The sequence below is a fragment of the Rhinatrema bivittatum genome, chromosome 10 (assembly GCF_901001135.1).
Source record: "Rhinatrema bivittatum chromosome 10, aRhiBiv1.1, whole genome shotgun sequence".
NCBI classification, from domain to species: Eukaryota; Metazoa; Chordata; class Amphibia; order Gymnophiona; family Rhinatrematidae; genus Rhinatrema; species Rhinatrema bivittatum.
In genome coordinates this window covers 86,892,035-86,911,017 of record NC_042624.1, presented here as the reverse complement: position 1 = coordinate 86,911,017, position 18,983 = coordinate 86,892,035, and the positions used below count along the sequence as shown (strand labels likewise).

The following is an 18,983-nucleotide window of genomic DNA, read 5'->3' as shown; positions in this document are numbered from 1 at the left end:
TACAAACCTGCCTCAAACGTATTCATTGTAATTATCCTGAAAACATGACTTGCTTCTGAAGGTCACAAGGACCTTTAGTTGAAAACCACTGCCCTAAAGCCTACTTGCAAAGCCAGCCTTGTGGTTAGATATTTATTATTTAAAATGTTTTGTGTAGAACCAATAGAAATTTGAAGCCATCTTGCCGAAATTTGCAAACTTGCTTCCTGTTTGTTTAACTTAGGATGGGTCTGATTTCTCAAGGGATTTCTATCATTCTCCGAAGACACAGTTACAGTAAGACACACTGATGGGTCACATGACCAGCATCACAGGTGGAGTCAAAAAGAGTCTTTCAGAGCTTTTCTCGATCTTGTCTATATTTGCAGGGGTTTCCAGTGCACCACCGGACCTGCTACTGCTTAGTTATTTTTTGATATGTTGGGAGGAACATATCCTGACAGATCACTGCTGCCACCATTTAAGATTTCAGATCATTGTTTTGCAGATTTTCTCTCTCTCTCTCTCTCCAGCAGACTACAAAAATATTTTTGTCAGGCTCATCTTGTTTTTGCCCTTTTAATCTCACTGGTTAGGTAGGTATTTCTTCATCCTTCTCACAACTTCTCCACTGAACTATATTCAGTGCTTACAGCCAGGTTGCAGGTTTTTTCTGAGTATTTTTGTTCTTTTAAAAAAATTATTACCTTGGATTTTGCATTAAGCATTTTGCAGACCACAGCCAAGACAGTTCAGTGGGAGGCCCGTGAAGAGCAAATTGCAATAGTCTGAGGTGATAAGAGTTGGTGAGCATTTTGGTAGCATTCTCGGAAAGAAAGAGATGGATTTAGCAGTCACCGGAGGATACAGTAAAAGTATGATGGGAGAGTTGGTTACAAAAGAGCTCAGAGCCTGACTGACTTGGCAGTTGACTAATTATAGTTTGATCAAGAGTATCCCCTTTCAAATTCCTCAACATCAGATTATTCTAACTATAGGTGTGCTAAACCTAGGCCAGAAACACTCCAAGGGAGAACCAAGGGAACCGGACACCTAAGTTTCCTTGATCCCTCCTTGGAGACCAAGTCTTCTCAATGCATAACCTCCCATTCCTTTGGTTTCCAGACCTTTGGTAAAGTTCAGAAGGAAGAAAGAATCTGATTCCCTTAGCACTTTATTGGCAGAGACCGATGTGATTCCCTCTCCTACAGAAGATTACATAAGGCTGGGTCAGACCAAGTGTCCATTGAGCCCAGTATCCTGTTTCCAACAGTGGCCAAGCCAGGTCACAAGTACCTGGCAGGATCCCAAGGGGTAGATAGATTCCAAGCTGCTTATCTCAAGAATAAGCAGTGGATTTCTGCAACTCCCCCTTAATAATTATTAATGGACTTTTCCTCTAGGAACTTGTCCAAACCTTTTTTAAACACAGCAGCTATACTAATAGCTTTCACCACATCCTCTGGCAACAAATTCTAAAGCTTAATTATGCATTGATTAACTATTTTCTCTAATTAGTTTTAAATGAATTACTCAGTAACTTTATTGTATGTCCCCTGGTCTTTGTACTTTTCAAAAGAGTAAATAACTGATTAACGTTTACTCGTTCCATTCCACTCATTATTTTATAGACCTCTATCATTTATCCCCTCAAATGTCTCTTCTCCAAGATAAAGAGTCCTAATCTCTTTAGCCTTTCTTCATAAGGGAATTGTTCGCCCTTCTCTGTACCTTTTCTAATTCTGCTATATCTTTCCTGAGATGTGGTGACCAGAACTGCACACAATACTCAAGATGAGGTCACACCATGGAGCGATTCAATAGCATTATGATATTCTCTGTTTTATTCTCCATTCCTTTCCAAATAATCCCAAGCATTCTATTTGCTTTCTTGGCCTGCTAGACACTGAGCAGAAGATTTCAACGTATTTCCAATGATGACATCTAGATCATGGAATCCATGAAGCCTAAGTCTAATAAATCCATAACCAAGGCTTTTTACCTCATCCCAGCATCTGATATTTTGCTGTCACAACCTGGATAATCTTGGATTGTCTGAAGGATTTTCTCAGGTCCTTCTACTTCTAGGAAAGAATCTACCAGGAAGACACACAATGTAAAATGGAGGAGGACTGACATTTGGTGTGAGGTCAGATCCTGTGGACCCTTTCTCTTGCACCACATAAAACTGCTTGAGAACCGTAGAATCTAGTTTGAAAATAAACTGAGTACACCTTAGTGTAGTTGGGACATACTGCTACTTTGGGGAAAGGAACCCATTTTCTACTCATCCTCCAGTCCTCGGGAGCCTCAAACAGGCCGTGTTTTTAGGATATCCACAATGAATATGCATGAAAGATATTTGCATGCACTGCCTCCATTGTATACAAATCTATCTCATGCATATTCATTGTGGATATGCTGAAAACCTGGTTCGTTTATGGCTCTGAAGGACTGGAGTTGGTCATCCCTGCTCTAGTTGTCAGGTTTACATGAAACTTTTCACTTGAAGCCTCTTATAAAGCTTCTCACCATATTTGTTATGAGATATCAACATGGTTTTTAACACAATTGATTAAAACCCCTTTTGAGACATTTTGGCTCTTGTAAGCTCAAGTGCCTGACCCGAAAGGCCTAATTTTTAATGGTGGAGCTTTGACCCATGAGGCCTATGTGCTCCAGGTTTTAGTGACTGATCCAGCTTGCACTAAGTTTCATCACACGAGGGTCTGCACCCATCTTGAGTTCTTACCTAAGGTGGTATTGGATTTCTACATTAATCAGTCATCCTTCCAATATTTTTCTGGAGAAGAGATCGAGAACATGGAAGCAATTTATTGCTGTGCGGAGATCTGTGATAGGATTTTATAACACGCGGTATCAGATACGCATGTATTATAATGTATCTACCCCACAACATATGTGCATATGTATGCTTCACACAAATACTTGCAATGTATTGAAAGTGCATACTTTTCCTACCAAGTTTTAAAATATATTTGCATATATTTTACATGTAAAAATTGAGTAGTGCTTGTGTAAAACCTGATTTATTTTTGCAAGGCGATATATTTTAAAACATGTATGTGTAATTGAAATTGCCAGTTTTCTGATTCCTCCACCAGTTCACCCAGTCTTTCACCTCATCAGGACCCTCCTGGTTCTTCAGCCTGAACTCCCCCCCAGTTCATCCAGTCCTCCTGTCTGACAATAGTACACAATAAACAAATCTGATACCAATTATGCAAGATAATTAGCAAGTGTAAAATTATGTGTAAGTTGCCAAATGTGCATGTGTAAGTGTCGTAAAAAATAGCAACTTACACATGTAAATGTTGGTCACACCTCTAGACCGCTCCTTTTTTGCCCATACTTTTTTTTAAATATCTTTATTTAGAGATTACCCACACATATACTAATTTTACACACACAAATGCTAGTAAAGTTCACCCTTAAGCCCAGCATTTTGTATGTTTTGATCCCAACAGGCCTCTGAGTGACAAAGAATATCATTTATAATTGGGTAGCAGATTGCATCTCTTTCTTATGTCCTACTAGATTTGCCTTTAGAAGGGCCTGTCAAGGTCCATGCTGTCAGAGCCATGGTGATATTGGTGGTCATTCTAAGGTCTGATGCCTTAGAAGATGATTTGCAAAGCTACAACATGGAGCTCTGTCCACTCATTTACCAGATATTGTTTTATTTACAAATTGTTTATGAATTGCTTTCCTGATTATACTAAATTGCCCAAAGCGATGTACATAATATCTAAAAATAGAATTCATAAAACAGAATAAACAATAAAACACCAACTTAAAATACAGATCACCGCCACCAACTGGCAGAATATATAATAAAATGTTTTGGACATGAGGAACACCTTTTTTATGTCCTTTATGCCTTTTTATCTTGATATAGCCTCCTGTTACGATTCTAGGTGTGGACCCTAGGGCTGGCTGATAATAGGGATGCACAGGGGGGAAATTTTTGTTTTGGTTTGTTTTTTTTTCGTTTCAGGGATAAAGGGATGTTCATGTTTCAGTTCTCTCTTTTTTTTTGGGTCAACTAAAATAAATATTAAAAAAAAAAAAAATCAAGCCAAAACGAGGCCTCCCCGGGTCCCCCCTGTGCCATTTGGATTGATTGGAACCTCTCTGGTCCCTCTACCACCTGCAGATAAGTGAGAGCTGGGGGCCTCTGTGAGGTTCTTCACTGCAGAAAAAAATTGCACTTTTCTTTTTTAGCCGTAAAACAAGCTGGGAGGATCTGGCTTGCTCGGCTCCGCCTATTGGCATGGGGTTGAGATGGAGCAGAAGAGCCCTCCCTTTCCATATTTTTTTTTTGGGGGGGGGGGGTAGCAATAAACAAACTATCTGAATATTTTCATTTATTTTCAGGTGTCTATTTTCAGTTCATTCATTCATAATGAACCAAAAATGTACTTTTTTGTTATGAAAACCACATTCATTTTAAACAAATGCCCTTCCCTATCCGATAATACTTGTTTATGACACAGCCTAATTTATATCCTCCTACAGCCTATTTCTGTTACTTTCCTGTTTGCTTCCATATTCTTTGGTTGCAGAAGACAAAAGGGCATAAAAGACGAATAGATGTTCCTCATGCCAAAAACATTTTTTTGTATATTCTGCCTGATGGTGGTTGTGTCTGAAGACGGCTCCTAACCGAGTAATACCATTAGTGTGCTTCTTTGTAAAACTCTTGTCATCAGAGATGATGATATTTCTTACCTGTAACTGTTGATCTTGATGACAGCAGAACAATAAGACACACTACCCATCCACTTCCCCGTTCTGGAGTTGCTCTTGCACCAGTTTTTAGCTTGTAACTATCTATTGAGCAGAAATAGGTCTGGCAGTGCTTAGGAAACCCCAGTGTATGCTTAGAGACTTTCCAACTCACCACATGATGCAGATCATATGATCCAACAGTGCATCATCTGATAACAATTATTACAGGTAAGTATTTACCGTTTCGATTTTCATGGGGGAAAAACCCTTGATAAATTAAGCCTGAAGTCTAGTTTTTAAATATTGATTTGCAGTATGTATCTAGTATACTTTTTTTTTTTTAATTTAAAACCCCTCTCTTTCATATATAGAAGGCAGTTATTTGCATTGACCCTGATTCACATATTCTGTTGAAAAGACTAAATTTAACTTTGTGCTTCTTTTCAGTGAAAGAGTTCCTAGCCAAAGCCAAAGAAGATTTTTTAAGAAAATGGGAAAGCCCCCCGCAGGTAAGGAATCCATTTTTTTTTTATTATTATTATGGTGTCCTCTGAAGTGATGGTCTCTGATGGTGCAACTTACTCTGTTAATGTGTAGGTACACAGTGGCATAATTTCTACTAAAATTCTGCCTACGAAGCAAAGTTGGGTAAATTGTGTTATAAGCTGTGCTGGTGCACTGAGTGTAGTGTATTGTACTTCTTTGTTTCAATATTTTGTTCATTCACATGCAATAACAAAGCCCAAAGAGAGGGTGTCATGACAATCACTTGTACCAGCTGGTAACCCCCAAAAGTGGCCCTCCAGCCGGCCTTTACAGGAGAAACAACCAAACATTGCTGAAGCAGAAAGACGTGAAAATCTGCAGACGGTAATTTAATGAATGGATCCCAAATATGGCAGTAGCTCGCATAAGCTTTAGACGATATTCCATCTCCAGATCAACAAATCTGGGGAAGGCTCCTTTACCTAGTGGGACAGGGTACATTTTGTTTGGTAATTAAGGCTATGGCTGTGAGTGATTTGTGAAATCTCCCAGTTAGCACAGGGTTTGATAAACAATATAGTAAGCAAAAGCCCACTGTGAAAGGAAAAGATTTTCCCAGTAACAGCACCTAACTCATGAACTAAATTACACCAAAAACTGTTGTAGATTTTTGTTTTTTGTTTTTTTTTTACACTCCCACAAACTATGAAGAAGCATACCCCTCTCTTCACCTTGCAGACACCAATCTAATTGAGAGAGCTGAGCTCTAAAGGCCCGTACAGGAGCAAAAGTAGACCTGTTCAACATAAGAAACTGGTCCTGCAGAACCACATTTACTGTAAACTGATAATTTAAAAGCATATCTCTCTCCCAATATTTTTTTCTTCAGTCGCTTCTTCAAAACCTGTCCGCCACACCTCTGTCAAAGTTTTCAAAATACTATATTGTTTCAAATGAAAAAGCAAAAATGTATAGACACTAGACACGCAAACCTCGGAATCCTCATATAGATCCATGAAAACATCAAATTTATGAGAAATGTAGTTTCAAGTCATTTGAGAAAAAGTAGAAACACAATAATGCCTGATCTGCAGGTAGACAAAGGAATCTCTAATTAGGGAGTCCTTCTCTTTCCTGCAATACTCAAATGTTATCCATCAACAAACAAGCTGAATTAGCCATTACATGTGAGTGACGTCATCCGGCAGCACCGAACAGACTTGTCTGTCCAAGCTAATAGATAGTAAAGCTTTGAGCTCTACTGAGCATATGTGGGAATTCCCACACAGGCGTTACCTTGTGAGCCTCATAAGTCATTTTTTTGTCCGAGCACAATCACAGACATGTGCTCAGTCTCTCCTCATAACTTTTTCCGCCTAAATTTAAAATTTTATTTTCTCCTTAATATATTCTTTTATTGTTGCCTCACTGCCTCAGCAGCACCACACAACAGCACTTTTCAGTGCTACAAAAAAGAAAAAAAACCCTTTTATTTTCCCCAGAGGTCTTGCCTCCTTAATATGTCAAGTCAGAAGAAAAAACCTACAGTGAGCGGTTTTAAAAAAAAAAAAAAAAAAATTTGCATCTGTGGCAAGGAAATGTCTCTTCAGGATAGCCACAAGCTCTGTTATTTGATGCCTTGGACCAGGCAAATTGTTATACCTGTGGACGGATATCCCCATGCTCCCAACATTCCAGGGTGATTCAAATTGAGGAACAGTGTAAATCTCTTTGGAGTTGCAGCAGATCCTCTTCCCACAGTGCAGTGTCATCAGCAGGAGCTCCTCCAAGTCTCCCCTATCAGCTCAGGCTGAAGCTCTGGGGATGAGTAGTGTCAGCCATCCTGCATCAAAGAATTGGCATCAATCATTGGAGCCATTGGAGCCTGTGTCAAAGAAGCACAAGCACTCCAAGCACGAAGCATGGCATTGGTGCCGTGAGCGCAACCAATGCTTGAAACATCAAAGCATTTGACTCATGATGCACAGGTGCGCTTGATGCATGGTGTACCGATGCACTCGACTCACAAAATATCAGATGCCTGCAATGCACAGGTACACTCGGCATACAATGCACCAAAGCCCATAGTACCTACGGCCCGCACTTCATCGATATATCTTGAAACCTCCATGCTGCGGCCGCATGGCACATCTATTCCTCTGATGCATGACCCCATGATGCACAGCACAAGAACATATGGTGCCATACTGATGCAGTCTACACTCGCATTGAGGTAATATACTCTATCTTACCCAGTTTCCTCTACGCGACTCACTAAAGATCCATTGAAGCAATCATAACCAGATTCTTCCAGAGTGTCTAAGCATTCCACTCCATTAAAGCTATTAATGCATCAGGCTGCTTTTCTAATACTATGCTGCCCATCCTAGGACAGTGGTGGAGGGCGTGATGTTGCCACTGCCCTATCCAACAAGAAGAGCCTTCACTTTGACAAGGATGCTATCGGAGAGTCTTCATTTGGAAATATCGGATCCAGTATGTTCTATAGTCCTGCTCACATCTAATAGGCCACCTATTCAGATGCAGGATTCTATCTTAGTTTTGGAAGATGCCAGGTCAACAGACATATCAGACACTTAACCTGATTGCAGGTTTGGTGAGAAATGTCTTCACCTCCCTGATTAAGAAGACAGACAACAATCCAGCCTCTTCTCTCCTCCATTACTAAGGTGCTTCCTCAGTCCAGAGTTCCAATCTTGCTTATCAGCCTGAACACGTCATCAGAACCCATAATTCAAGGTTCTTTGTCATTGCACTCTGTGGCAGTGGAATCCAGTAGATTAGAGGTAATAAGCCAGGGTGTATCTCCTCAGAGGCAACCAGAAGAACCTCCTTGTTCACATAACTTCATTATTGGAGTCCTGGATAAGTGAGCCCCTGCTAGTAGGCTCAGAAGAAGATTCTATAGGTAAACCTTCTCACTCACTCCTGGATCCTCCTGACCCACCTTGCCCAGAGAGGACCTTGCCTATTGTAAACTTGTAGAAAAGATGGGCATGGCACTTTTGTCCATGTCCACATGGACAAAAACCCACACTCAGAATTACTCAGTCTATTTCATATGCTGCACACATCATTAGAGTCAGCGGACCTCCCAGTTCACAACATCTTCACGATACTGCAGATGAGAATCTGCGGAAACCCCTATTATTGATGTTCTCATGGTGAGGAAACTTGATATTAAATAAAAAAAAAAATAAAAAAATAAAAAGTTCAAAGTCTCCGGTATTTGGCATCGTTCAGCTATCACATCCGTTAGTAGAAGTTGTCTACTATAAAAAAAGGCAAAAAAGAACAGAATTCATTCCAACTCACCTCCAGTGAAAGATCACAGAATTACTCCTCCAATTTCTTCAGACGTAATGGGCCTGTTGAGAGTTTCTAACTATCCGGGTCATTCATCATACCACGATGTGCCAATACTGCACGGGTTAGGGCCTTATCGCATGTGATAAGGCCCTACTGTGTGTGATACCGGCCGCATCGCGGCGGTACAGTGCAAATTAGGGGAAGGGGAGGCGTGTAGGTGGGGTTTGGGCAGAGTTATGTCCCGGCAGCATTGTGGGCGATAATTTTTTCTACATGTTACACTGACGGTGATGAAAATTAGGAGGCGTGTATGCACACAAAATATACATAAAAAAGTAAGATACACAGAGCAAATTTTATTGCCAAACTCTCAAAAGAATTTTTTAAAGAAATGTTTGATTACAAAATGGAGGTAGGAGGGTGAGTTAATGACTAAACAAGCGAGGCAACATGGAGAGTGCCCAATGAAAAAAATATGAAACCACCACCCTTCCTCATAACAAATTTATTGGTGAGCAACGAAGCATAGAGCACGGCAATAATATTTGATTGAAAGATATATTTACCAGGTGAAGGTTTGGGATAAATTAAGTAAAACCTGGGTGAGTGATCTCTAGTTTAGATATTAGTGTCATAAATATAAATATAGCAGAATGATGAATCTGGGCCTATAACTGAGTCATTTGTGACAAATCCAAGTTTTCCATAAAATGATGCATAGGCTCTTCATTGCTTGAGTCTGCAGTATATAAGGATTGATACAATTTTTGAAAGCTGACACAAATTAACTTAGACAAATTAAGACATATACCTCTAGAGCCCTTTAAGAACTGTTTTAAATTTGGGGCCTGTTTGCATCTTAACCAGTCTAGCCAAGAGCTTCCAGGATTTGTTGCCATAAAAAAGAAATCTGTTTAAGATGATATAAAGAGGTGCAGGGTGTTTGCTGCAAGAGATTATTCAACAACTGCTGAGTCTCCAGATATTTACATTTGGATAAAGTTTATAAAGTTTGAATCCATCAATTCCTTTTTGTAAGTATCTAACCTCTTTTTCAGTACAAGAATACTGCTGTTTAATTGCCTTACATTTGGCCAAAATATAACTAATAATCTCACCCCATAAAACTACTTCTACAATTTCTCAAAAAAAGTATTGGATCCTCCTTATGCTGAAAATTAGTTTCTGCAAACAAAACCCATGTTTTCATGTCTATACTTTTTAAACACCTCATTCTGCCCTAACCACATAATCATCATCAAAGTACGACCCCCTCCTGCTGTAAACTAGAGTGAACATCACACGTCACAGGAGTGTGGTCTGATACTAACATGGCTTCCATATTAGCTGGCTGAACCTTGGAAAAGTGACCTTGTAAAACTAGCACATAATCAAGGCAAGACTGCATACCATGTGCTCTGGAAATGTGGGTAAAATCTTTTAAAGTGGGGTTAAACACTTTCCAAAAATCTACCCACTCTAAATGAGTAACAAAAATGCAATGCCTTCATCAGGTCCCACAGAGCTTTAAGAGCGACCCACCGATCTGTCAAGTGTAGAATCTGCTATGCAATTGAGATCCCGTCCCTTAAGAACCGGATACGAACCCATGGAACCAGTTTTGAAAATCAAATGTGAGAGAATGAGAATATGCATGGTGGGAGCATAAATGGAAGCCAAAACCATTATTCCCCATATACCTCCCACAAAATGCTTGATCTACAATAGAGGTTTCTAAGCAGAAAGCAACACTCCTAGCACTAAAACAGCCCCTCCACAACTCTTAGAAGAACAAGAGGAGAAAAAAAATCTGCAACACTCATTTGCACTTTCATTTAGTATATTCCAGATTTGAAAGATGCATTTCCTGCAGAAAGACAATATGTACCTTCAGTTTAACTTGGATTCACCGGCACTTCCTCACCCTTTATTAGAGTGCCTAGATTAGCTATGCTCCAGGTGGGTCACCGTTATTTATTTATTTATTTATTTGGATTCATATTCCACCATACCAAATTTACATTAGAAAAACCCAAACAAGGGCACACAAAAAAAAAAAAAAAAAAACTACTCGCTGCTTGCCAGCATAAGCAGCAGCACCCAGCTCAGTAGAGTACAGAATGTCCAAGAAGTCTGGCATGGTCCCCTTGTCACTTCACTCTCCAACTCATACATCCAAATATTCTTCCATTCACTCCCCACAATCCCCATCCACCTTGATACCCCCTACATGCTAACCTCCAAAAAGTGTAACCAACAACCACCCCTATTAAAAAAAAAAAACCAAACAAAACCTATGAAATGTTATCCTATGAAGACAAGAATCACACAGCATTCAGGTGCCACTCTCTATCATCCAAACTGGATGATCCTTTTGGGCCATTCATAAATGACTTATTGTTCCTTCTAGCTAAGAGAGAGAGAGGTCAGTTTGGGACTGCCGGATGATGTCGCCCTCATATAAGGGCTAATTAATCCTGCTATCTAAAGAAAAAACAGTTTACGGTAAGCAAACTTGCTTTACTAGACGGCAGGTGGCAGTGTTCCATGGTCACCAGCAGCTGGTACTGAAGAGGTTAACCTCAGACTGAGCCAGCTGATATCACTGCTGCTGTGGAGAAAGTGACAGGCAAAAAAAAGTCTGTAGAAAGTTGAAAGAAAAAAACATAGAGCTTGGGTTGAACTACCAAACGCTTCTCAGGATTGTCATTGCTAACTGAGACAGGACCAGTGTTCAGCCCTGCAGTGATGTTCAGTAAATAGTAAATGTTACTATGTAATCCCTTTTGCTTGCTACAACACAGTTGTATCATGCATGTGATATCTTTTATGTCAGTGTTCTTTACTTTTTAATTTATTTAAAAGATTTTTAATCTGCCTATGTTTATTTCTAAGTGGAGTACAAATATAACATAAACCTGCAAAATGGAAAAAAGCAACAAAAACCTAATTATAATCACATACTTTGCCTGTCATCCAAAAAACTAAATGGAACAAGTGTAATATAACCTGCTTATGAAAATCCTTGTAAGCCCAAATCGCACGGTTTTTGAGGTAAAGTCGAGGGCCAGTAACGTAAAAAGCACAATTTCTAATAGACTGAAGCCGCAACTCCTTGATAGAAGGAATAGTAAATAGCTGCTGAGAAGCAGAACGCAGTGATCGGGATGAGACACATGGCACAAGATGGGTCACGTAAATACAAAGGACCCTCACCCTGAAGATTAAAAAAAAGAATATTTAACTCCATGCACTGCTGCACAGGAAGTCTGTGCAAGGCCTGCAAAACTGGAGAGAGATGCTCCCGCAAAGGGGCTAGCCATAATTAAATGGGCTGCCACATTCTGCCCCTGAAGAGGATTTAGGAAGACCTGCATGTAGAGAATTACAATAGTTCAGAGTAGCTAAAACTACAATGCCTGAACTACAATCCGAAAAACTTCTTGAAGCAGCATATATTTCAATTGCCCAGCAAGCATAATTTAAAAAAAAAAAAAAAGGTATTTAAGGACTGCCTTTAAGTGTGGCTTAAAGCTTAATTGAGAGTACAAAAATAAAACCCAAATCCAGAATAGAATCAACCAAAATGAGCAATGTCCTGCCAATTGACAGATTTTGCAGCTCTTCAGGGACTGGGCATCAGGCAACCCAAGCAGCTATATTTTTGTCTCATTACAATCTAACCACTTAATCACAGGATCTAAACAACCCATGGTAAAAGTAAATGTGGCAGTTGAACATCTACATAAAATTTAAAAGTAACCTTAAAACATGCCAAAATTGAACATAAAGGTAACAAATATAAATTAAATAAAACCGAGAAAAGCATGGAGCCATGAGAGACTCCCCTGATCCACTGGTTTCCGCATGGACGAAGACTGTCCTAGCCTAAATCACTGCTGCCAGCTTAGAAAGATACAGTCTAAACCATTTCACCATCCCCTCCCCAATTCCAAGTGAAGAAAGCCTATCCAAAAGGATATTATGGTTGATCATGTTAAAAGCAGAGGAGAGATCTAAAGAAATCAAAATCGCTTGTCCACGACTATTTAATTGGCATAGAAAAAATGTACAGGGTCACTTATTTCGAGTTAGGCTTAACGCCAGCATTAAGGTCCTAATGCATGCAATAACGCCGTAATGCGCATGTTAAATAGTGCAATGTGCGTTAGTATATACAAATGTCACATTTGCTATGTAAGTGGGAGGCGTTTGGGCGGAGGTAATGGTAATGAGAGAGACTAACACACAGCAACGCGGGTTTTAACGTCAGAAAATAACTGCAATTTTTTTCTGTGCGTTATGCTAGCGAGAGAAACATTTTTTTTTTAGCACATACCATTCAGAGAGAGAGAGAGACTATAGAGAACAGTGTGTCACTTTGCTAATTTTACCACTGTAAGAGGGGGCACTTTTAAGTCAGAGTGGGGTTTTGGGGGTTGTTTTACATACACAGTAGGAGGTACAAACAGCAAAATTAAGATCACTGAAGATTTTCTGTCATTTCAGTTTATGAAAGGTACAATCCCCATTCTGAGTTAAAAGTGCCCCCTCTTACAGTGGTATAAATAGTAGAGTGACATATTGTTCTCTACAGAGTCTCTCTCTCTCTCTCTCTCTCTCTCTCTCTCTCTCTCGCATGTGCTATAAAAAAAACACATGCGATAACCTTTTCCCGGTAACATACACCACAGGGTGCATTAATCAGTTCATGAAGCGAAAAATAGTGTAGATGCGATAAATGTATTTCACCTTGTGGAATTTACCTATGCGATTCAGGAGCAAGGTAATTAGCCTAACAAGCCCCCTTTTTATCATGGGCGCTATTTCTGCTATATTTATAGCATTGTGATAAATCTAGATCTTAATGAGGAGAATCTTGATGCGATGGTTACAGCAAAAACCACTCTGAGGGCTAGGAGTATTATCTAAAAAATCGCACGATTGGAATAACACAATCTTCTCAATAAGCTTTACCAATGTAGGCAAATTACAGTAAGGCCAATAACTAAATTAATGATCAAGAGATAAAGTACTCGTAATAAACTCTTTAGTTTATTACTGCTGTATTTGTGACTGATTATATCCCAGATATGTGAGAAGCTGTATGATCTGTGTTTTGAATGTGTGATCTGTGAGTACTTCCCTGTTACCTATGAGACTTCAAACTTGCAGTGTCAATGCCCCCAGAAAAACTCAGAGAATAGTTTATGGGCAGGGTACTTGCCCAAAGGCAAGTGGAATTCCAGTTGGTGGATGGATGATTACCAGAGGAGAGAGACATGTGCAAGTGAAATCTGTGCATTGCCTACTGAGACACTCTGGTGGCACAGGTTCAACACCTGGTGGGTGTTAAGTGAAGGGTGAAGATGGAATGTCACAATTAATAAAGTGAGCCATGCATTCTTTGTTTAGATCATTTATTGCCTGTAATTTTTTACATATTGATATTGTGTATTCCCACACAGAATACTGCAAGCCTAGAAGATTTTGAAAGGCAAAAAACACTCGGAACAGGCTCATTTGGAAGAGTTATGCTCGTGAAACATAAAGGTGCAGAACAATATTATGCTATGAAGATACTGGATAAACAAAAGGTTGGTGCATTTTCTCCTTACTGTTAATTTACCTGTGGTGGAAATGCTGGTTTAGAATTTCATATAGTTCAAATAATTTCAATTGGTATTTCTTTTTTTTTTTTTTTTTTTTTTACAAATGAACATGATGAACATATTGGGGACGATTTTGAATAGCTCACATTGTAAGTTCTTTTAGCCCCGCAGCTTGCAGCTAATTTTCAAAGGGAAACTACCCAGTTTGTATCTCTTTGGAAGTTAGCCACTGCTAAAATTGCCCAAATTCTTTGCACTTCCTGTTTGTGAAGGCAGCTGAGTGGGGCAAAGATAGCACCATGTACATTTAATAATCCCAATGAAAATGTCCTGTTTTACTCGTATCCCTGGGAATATCTTTTTAACCCAGCTAAAAATACACATGCTGTGAAAGCTGGTGCCTACTTCCAGCCACAAAGAGGAGGGCAGTTTCTCATTTTACCTAGGCAAATAATTTGTGGACAAATGGCTTTGAAAATTGCCCTCATTATCCTGAATTTGTGTGGTCATTGTTTGTTTTAACCTGTCAAGTAAATTATTTTTTGTACAACATAAAATTAGACATCTACTTCCAACTGTCAGGAAGCATATTAACAATTTTTTTCTGAAACAAAGTAATCCACTATACTCACCCTAGTGAGTAGTATGACGGCGCTTAGTGCAGAATGGAAATTTGTTCCAGAGTTTTCTGGAAAGGCCTAAAGGCCTTTACCACACGTGTGGGAGTTCCCACACTGCCACAGCCTTGCTGTTCTCCTCAGGTTGTTTTTGTCTGCTGGAGACTTTGGAGGCAACAACTTCAGTTTTCTTCATTTCTTAAAAATAACCCTCAAAAGCCACCCCTCTATTAGCCGTCTTTTGGGACACTTATTTAACTTGTATTACTTTTTCATTTTTTCTGGAAGCCAGCACAAAATGTGTTATTCTTTTCTTGTAACAATCACTTAGCAGTGAATTTCAGCCACGTTTACAAACTCTACAGCTGTCTTTTTTTTCTTGAAGATTTCAATTTCTATTTTTCTCACCATGTCTGAGAAGCAGACCAGCAGCTTTCAGGTTCTTTCCCATGTGCAAACAAAAAATGTCCATCGTGAAGTTTGCTAAAAATGGAGTAAGGTAAAGATGCTTCAGGCTGCTGCAGTATCTGTGTACAGTTATCACCCCAAGTGGTTTGAGCCTGGAAATTAAGGCTTCTCATGTATTTTAGCAAGAAGTCTAACTCCATGAAACCAGCACTTAATGCACAGACCAAGCAGCTTCTCAGAGCGCTGCTACCAGAGTCATACTGAATGGATCCTCAATCCCTTCATCTTCTTGATCAGGCACAGGAACAGAATCCAGTCTAGCTCTGGCTCCCCCCCCCCCCCCCCCCCCAGTTCAAGCTGCGAAAAGAGCCCTGGACACAAGCACAGAACCTGAGAAGCCTAGGATCGAGTGGAGGTTCTCAACCATCAGCACACATCTTTGGTGAATGGCTTAGAAAGCATTTCAATGCAAGGGACTTTGCACCATTCAAAGCACCCCCTGCCATGAAGTAAGCTTAGCTTCCCATGCTAAGACACTAAGTCAGTCCAGTCAACAGCCTTTGGATCTGACCTCCAAACTGCTATGGAAAATGTCAGATCTCCTACTAGGCCATCCCAATTTTCTCATCCATAGTCTTTGAAGCAGAATTGGAGAAAAGGATTATTTTATTTTATTTATTTTGGTTTTTTATATACCGGTCTTCTTGCATAAGATGCAAATCAAATCGGTTTACATTGAACAATTAAACTTGCTTGAAAGCATTACATGTAACAGAGAAACATCTAACATAAAAACCTGTAGGAACAATAATAAAAACATGGAGTTTAAAGTATTCATCTTAAACAGATGCCTTGCAGAAAACCAATGAGGAATTAAAATTTAAAAATTAAATAAAAGATGGATGTATCGAGAGAAATAGGGCATGGGAGCAATAAGAAGATAAGGGAGGATGTGGGGATGATAAGGAAAGGGGAAAAAGGAAAAACAGAGGGACCAGAGAGGTGGATAAAAAAGGAGGGATTAGAGCTTTTCGCTCTGTACATCAAGTGTTCAAAAGTTCAAGCAGTTCAGTGCTGCTTGATGCTTCAAATGAACTGTCTTTCCTCAAAGCCTACTACTCAGTGCTCAGCAGGCAAACATTGATATAGGTTTGGTGCTCTAAACTTGTTTCAGCACTGTCTGCATTGATTTGAAACTGAGGGTTGGAGCAGGAAGTCTTTCCTGCCATTAGCACCAACCAGTTCCAGTGACTCAGGAGATGACTCTTAGGCCTCTTAGAGCCATGTCTTCAGAATTTGTGCTCTCCCAGACATCTGTTCAGCCCTTTCTTTCTGAATCAGAATCCTATCGCCCTGTATGCATAGAAACTAGAGTGTAGTTCTGGAATCAACCATGAAAAGGACCAGGAAATCAAGTGAACATGCCTCAGTTTCCCCAAGGCAGAAATTTCAAATCCTGGATATTTTTGGGAAGAAGCAATATCAGAACACTAGTCTCCAGTCCCATGGATATTCATACAAGCATTCCCGGACTCCAATTGATTTATCTCATCCACGCCTCCTTATCTCCGCCCACACTATAATCAATTATCTCCACTATCGTTTTTACATGTTTGAATTATAATCTGTCCTTTCTCTTCCTCCCCGCCAAGTTTTTAATTACCCTGTTATATGTAACTGCATTTTCCGCACCACTGTTCTAGTTTATGTTTCACGATGCACCCTTGTTTTATGTGAACCAGCATGATGGGACTGCGATCTCGAATGCCGGTATATAAAAACCTTAAATAAATAAAAAAAATGTAGTGTCCTTCCAGATCTATATGATGCATGCTTTGTGGAAGAGGCCCAGGAATTCACCCGGTTTGTCCCATATGAGAAACAGTGAATTTACTAAACATATTGGTGACTAGTAAGGCATGCCCAAGTACATATCCAGTATGAAATATATTTTTTAGACTGCATTGAGAGCCTCTTCTATGAATATTGACACCTGCAGGCTTGTATTGTTGTGGGCTTCAGGCTTTAGGGAAAATGTGCAGGAAACAGTCACTGAGGTGATATTTAGTCTGGGTAATGGAGGTGATGGATCCTATGAAGGACCTCCTTACATTCATCAGACCCTAATATTGACAATTCTTAACCATCCTTCACATCCAGGAATTTCTGCAGAAGAGTTCCTCACAAGCAGCATTGTCAAATTAAGTGTAAAACATTGATAAGATAGGCCAAGAGAGAATTTGAAAAGAAGTTGGCTGTAGAGGCAAAAACTCATAATAAAAACTTTTTAAAATGTGTCTGAAGCAGGAAAACTGTGAGGGAGTCGGTTGAACCGTTAAATGACAAAAGGATTAAAGGGGCTTTTAGGGAAGATAAGGCTATTGCAGAAAGTCTAAATTAATTTTTTGCTTCTATGTTTACTGAAGAGGATGTTGGGGAGATAACCTTCTCCAGAAAGGTTTCATGGGTAATGATTCAGATGGATTGAACCAAATTACGATGAACCTAGAAGATATAGTAGGCCAGATTTGTAAACTAAAGAGTAGCAAATCACCTGGACCGGGATGGTATGCACCCCAGGGATCTGAAGGGACTGAAAAATGAAATTTCAGATCTGTTAGTTAAAATTTGTAACCTATCATCCTTTGTACCTGAAGACTGGAGGGTGACTAATATAACCCCAATATTTAAAAAGGGCTCCAGGGGTGATCCGGGAAGCTATAAACTGGTGAGCCTGACCTCAGTGCTGAGAAAAATAGTGGAAAGTGTAGAGATGTGAATCGTGTCCTCGATCGTCTTAACGATCGATTTCGGCTGGGAGGGGGAGGGAATCGTATTGTTGCCGTTTGGGTGTATAAAGTATCGTGAAAATCGTTAAAATCGTGAGCCGGCACACTAAAACCCCCTAAAACCCACCCCCGACCCTTTAAATTAAATCCCCCACCCTCCCGAACCCCCCCCCCCCAAATGCCTTAAATTACCTGGGGGTCCAGCGGCACACTAAAACACGGCACACTAAAACCCCCTAAAACCCACCCCGACCCTTTAAATTAAATCCCCCACCCCCAAATGCCTTAAATTAGCTGGGGGTCCGTAGCCTTAAATTACCTCCGTAGCGGCGGTCCGTAGCTAAATCGGGGGAAGGGGGAGAGCAGGAAAAGAGGCACACTAAATCGTGTAGTCTTCAGCCGGTGCCATTTTGCAAAATGGCCGCCGCAAAATGGCGGCGGCCATAGACCAAAACGATTCGACGCAGGAGGTCGTTCCGGACCCCTGCTGGACTTTTGGCAAGTCTTGTGGGGGTCAGGAGGCCCCCCCAAGCTGGCCAAAAGTTCCTGGGGGTCCAGCGGGCGTCCGGGAGCGATTTCCTGCCGCCAATCGTTTTCCGTACGGAAAATGGCGCCGGCAGGAGATCGACTGCAGGAGGTCGTTCAGCGAGGGTTCCGGATAATAGAAAGACTAGGGGGCACTCCATGAAGTTAGCATGTGGCACATTTAAAACAAATCGGAGAAAATTCTTTTTCACTCAACACACAATTAAGCTCTTGAATTTTTGCCAGAGGATGTGGTTAGGACAGTTAGTGTAGCTGGATTTAAAAAAGGTTTGGATAAGTTCTTGGAGACATCCATTGACTGCTTCTAATCAAGCTGACTTAGAGAATATCCACTGCTGTTACTGGCATTAGTAGAAAGGGATCTTCTTATTGTTTGGATACTTGCCAGGTACGTGTAACCTGGACTGGCCATTGTTGGAAACAGGATGCTGGGCTTGATGGACTCTTGGTCTGACCCAGTACGG

At 40.3% G+C, this 18,983-nt stretch overlaps 1 protein-coding gene across 3 annotated transcripts in view; it reads left to right on the top strand.

Annotated features, from left to right (window-relative positions):
• Positions 1-18,983, top strand: part of PRKACB (protein kinase cAMP-activated catalytic subunit beta) — a 156,941-nt gene that overhangs the window by 96,118 nt on the left and 41,840 nt on the right. For all 3 annotated transcript variants that reach the window (XM_029617973.1, XM_029617974.1, XM_029617972.1), the window contains 2 exons: positions 5,179-5,240; positions 14,016-14,144. In XM_029617973.1, the coding sequence (XP_029473833.1) occupies positions 5,179-5,240; positions 14,016-14,144 (191 nt within the window). The remainder of the gene's footprint in view (positions 1-5,178; positions 5,241-14,015; positions 14,145-18,983) is intronic.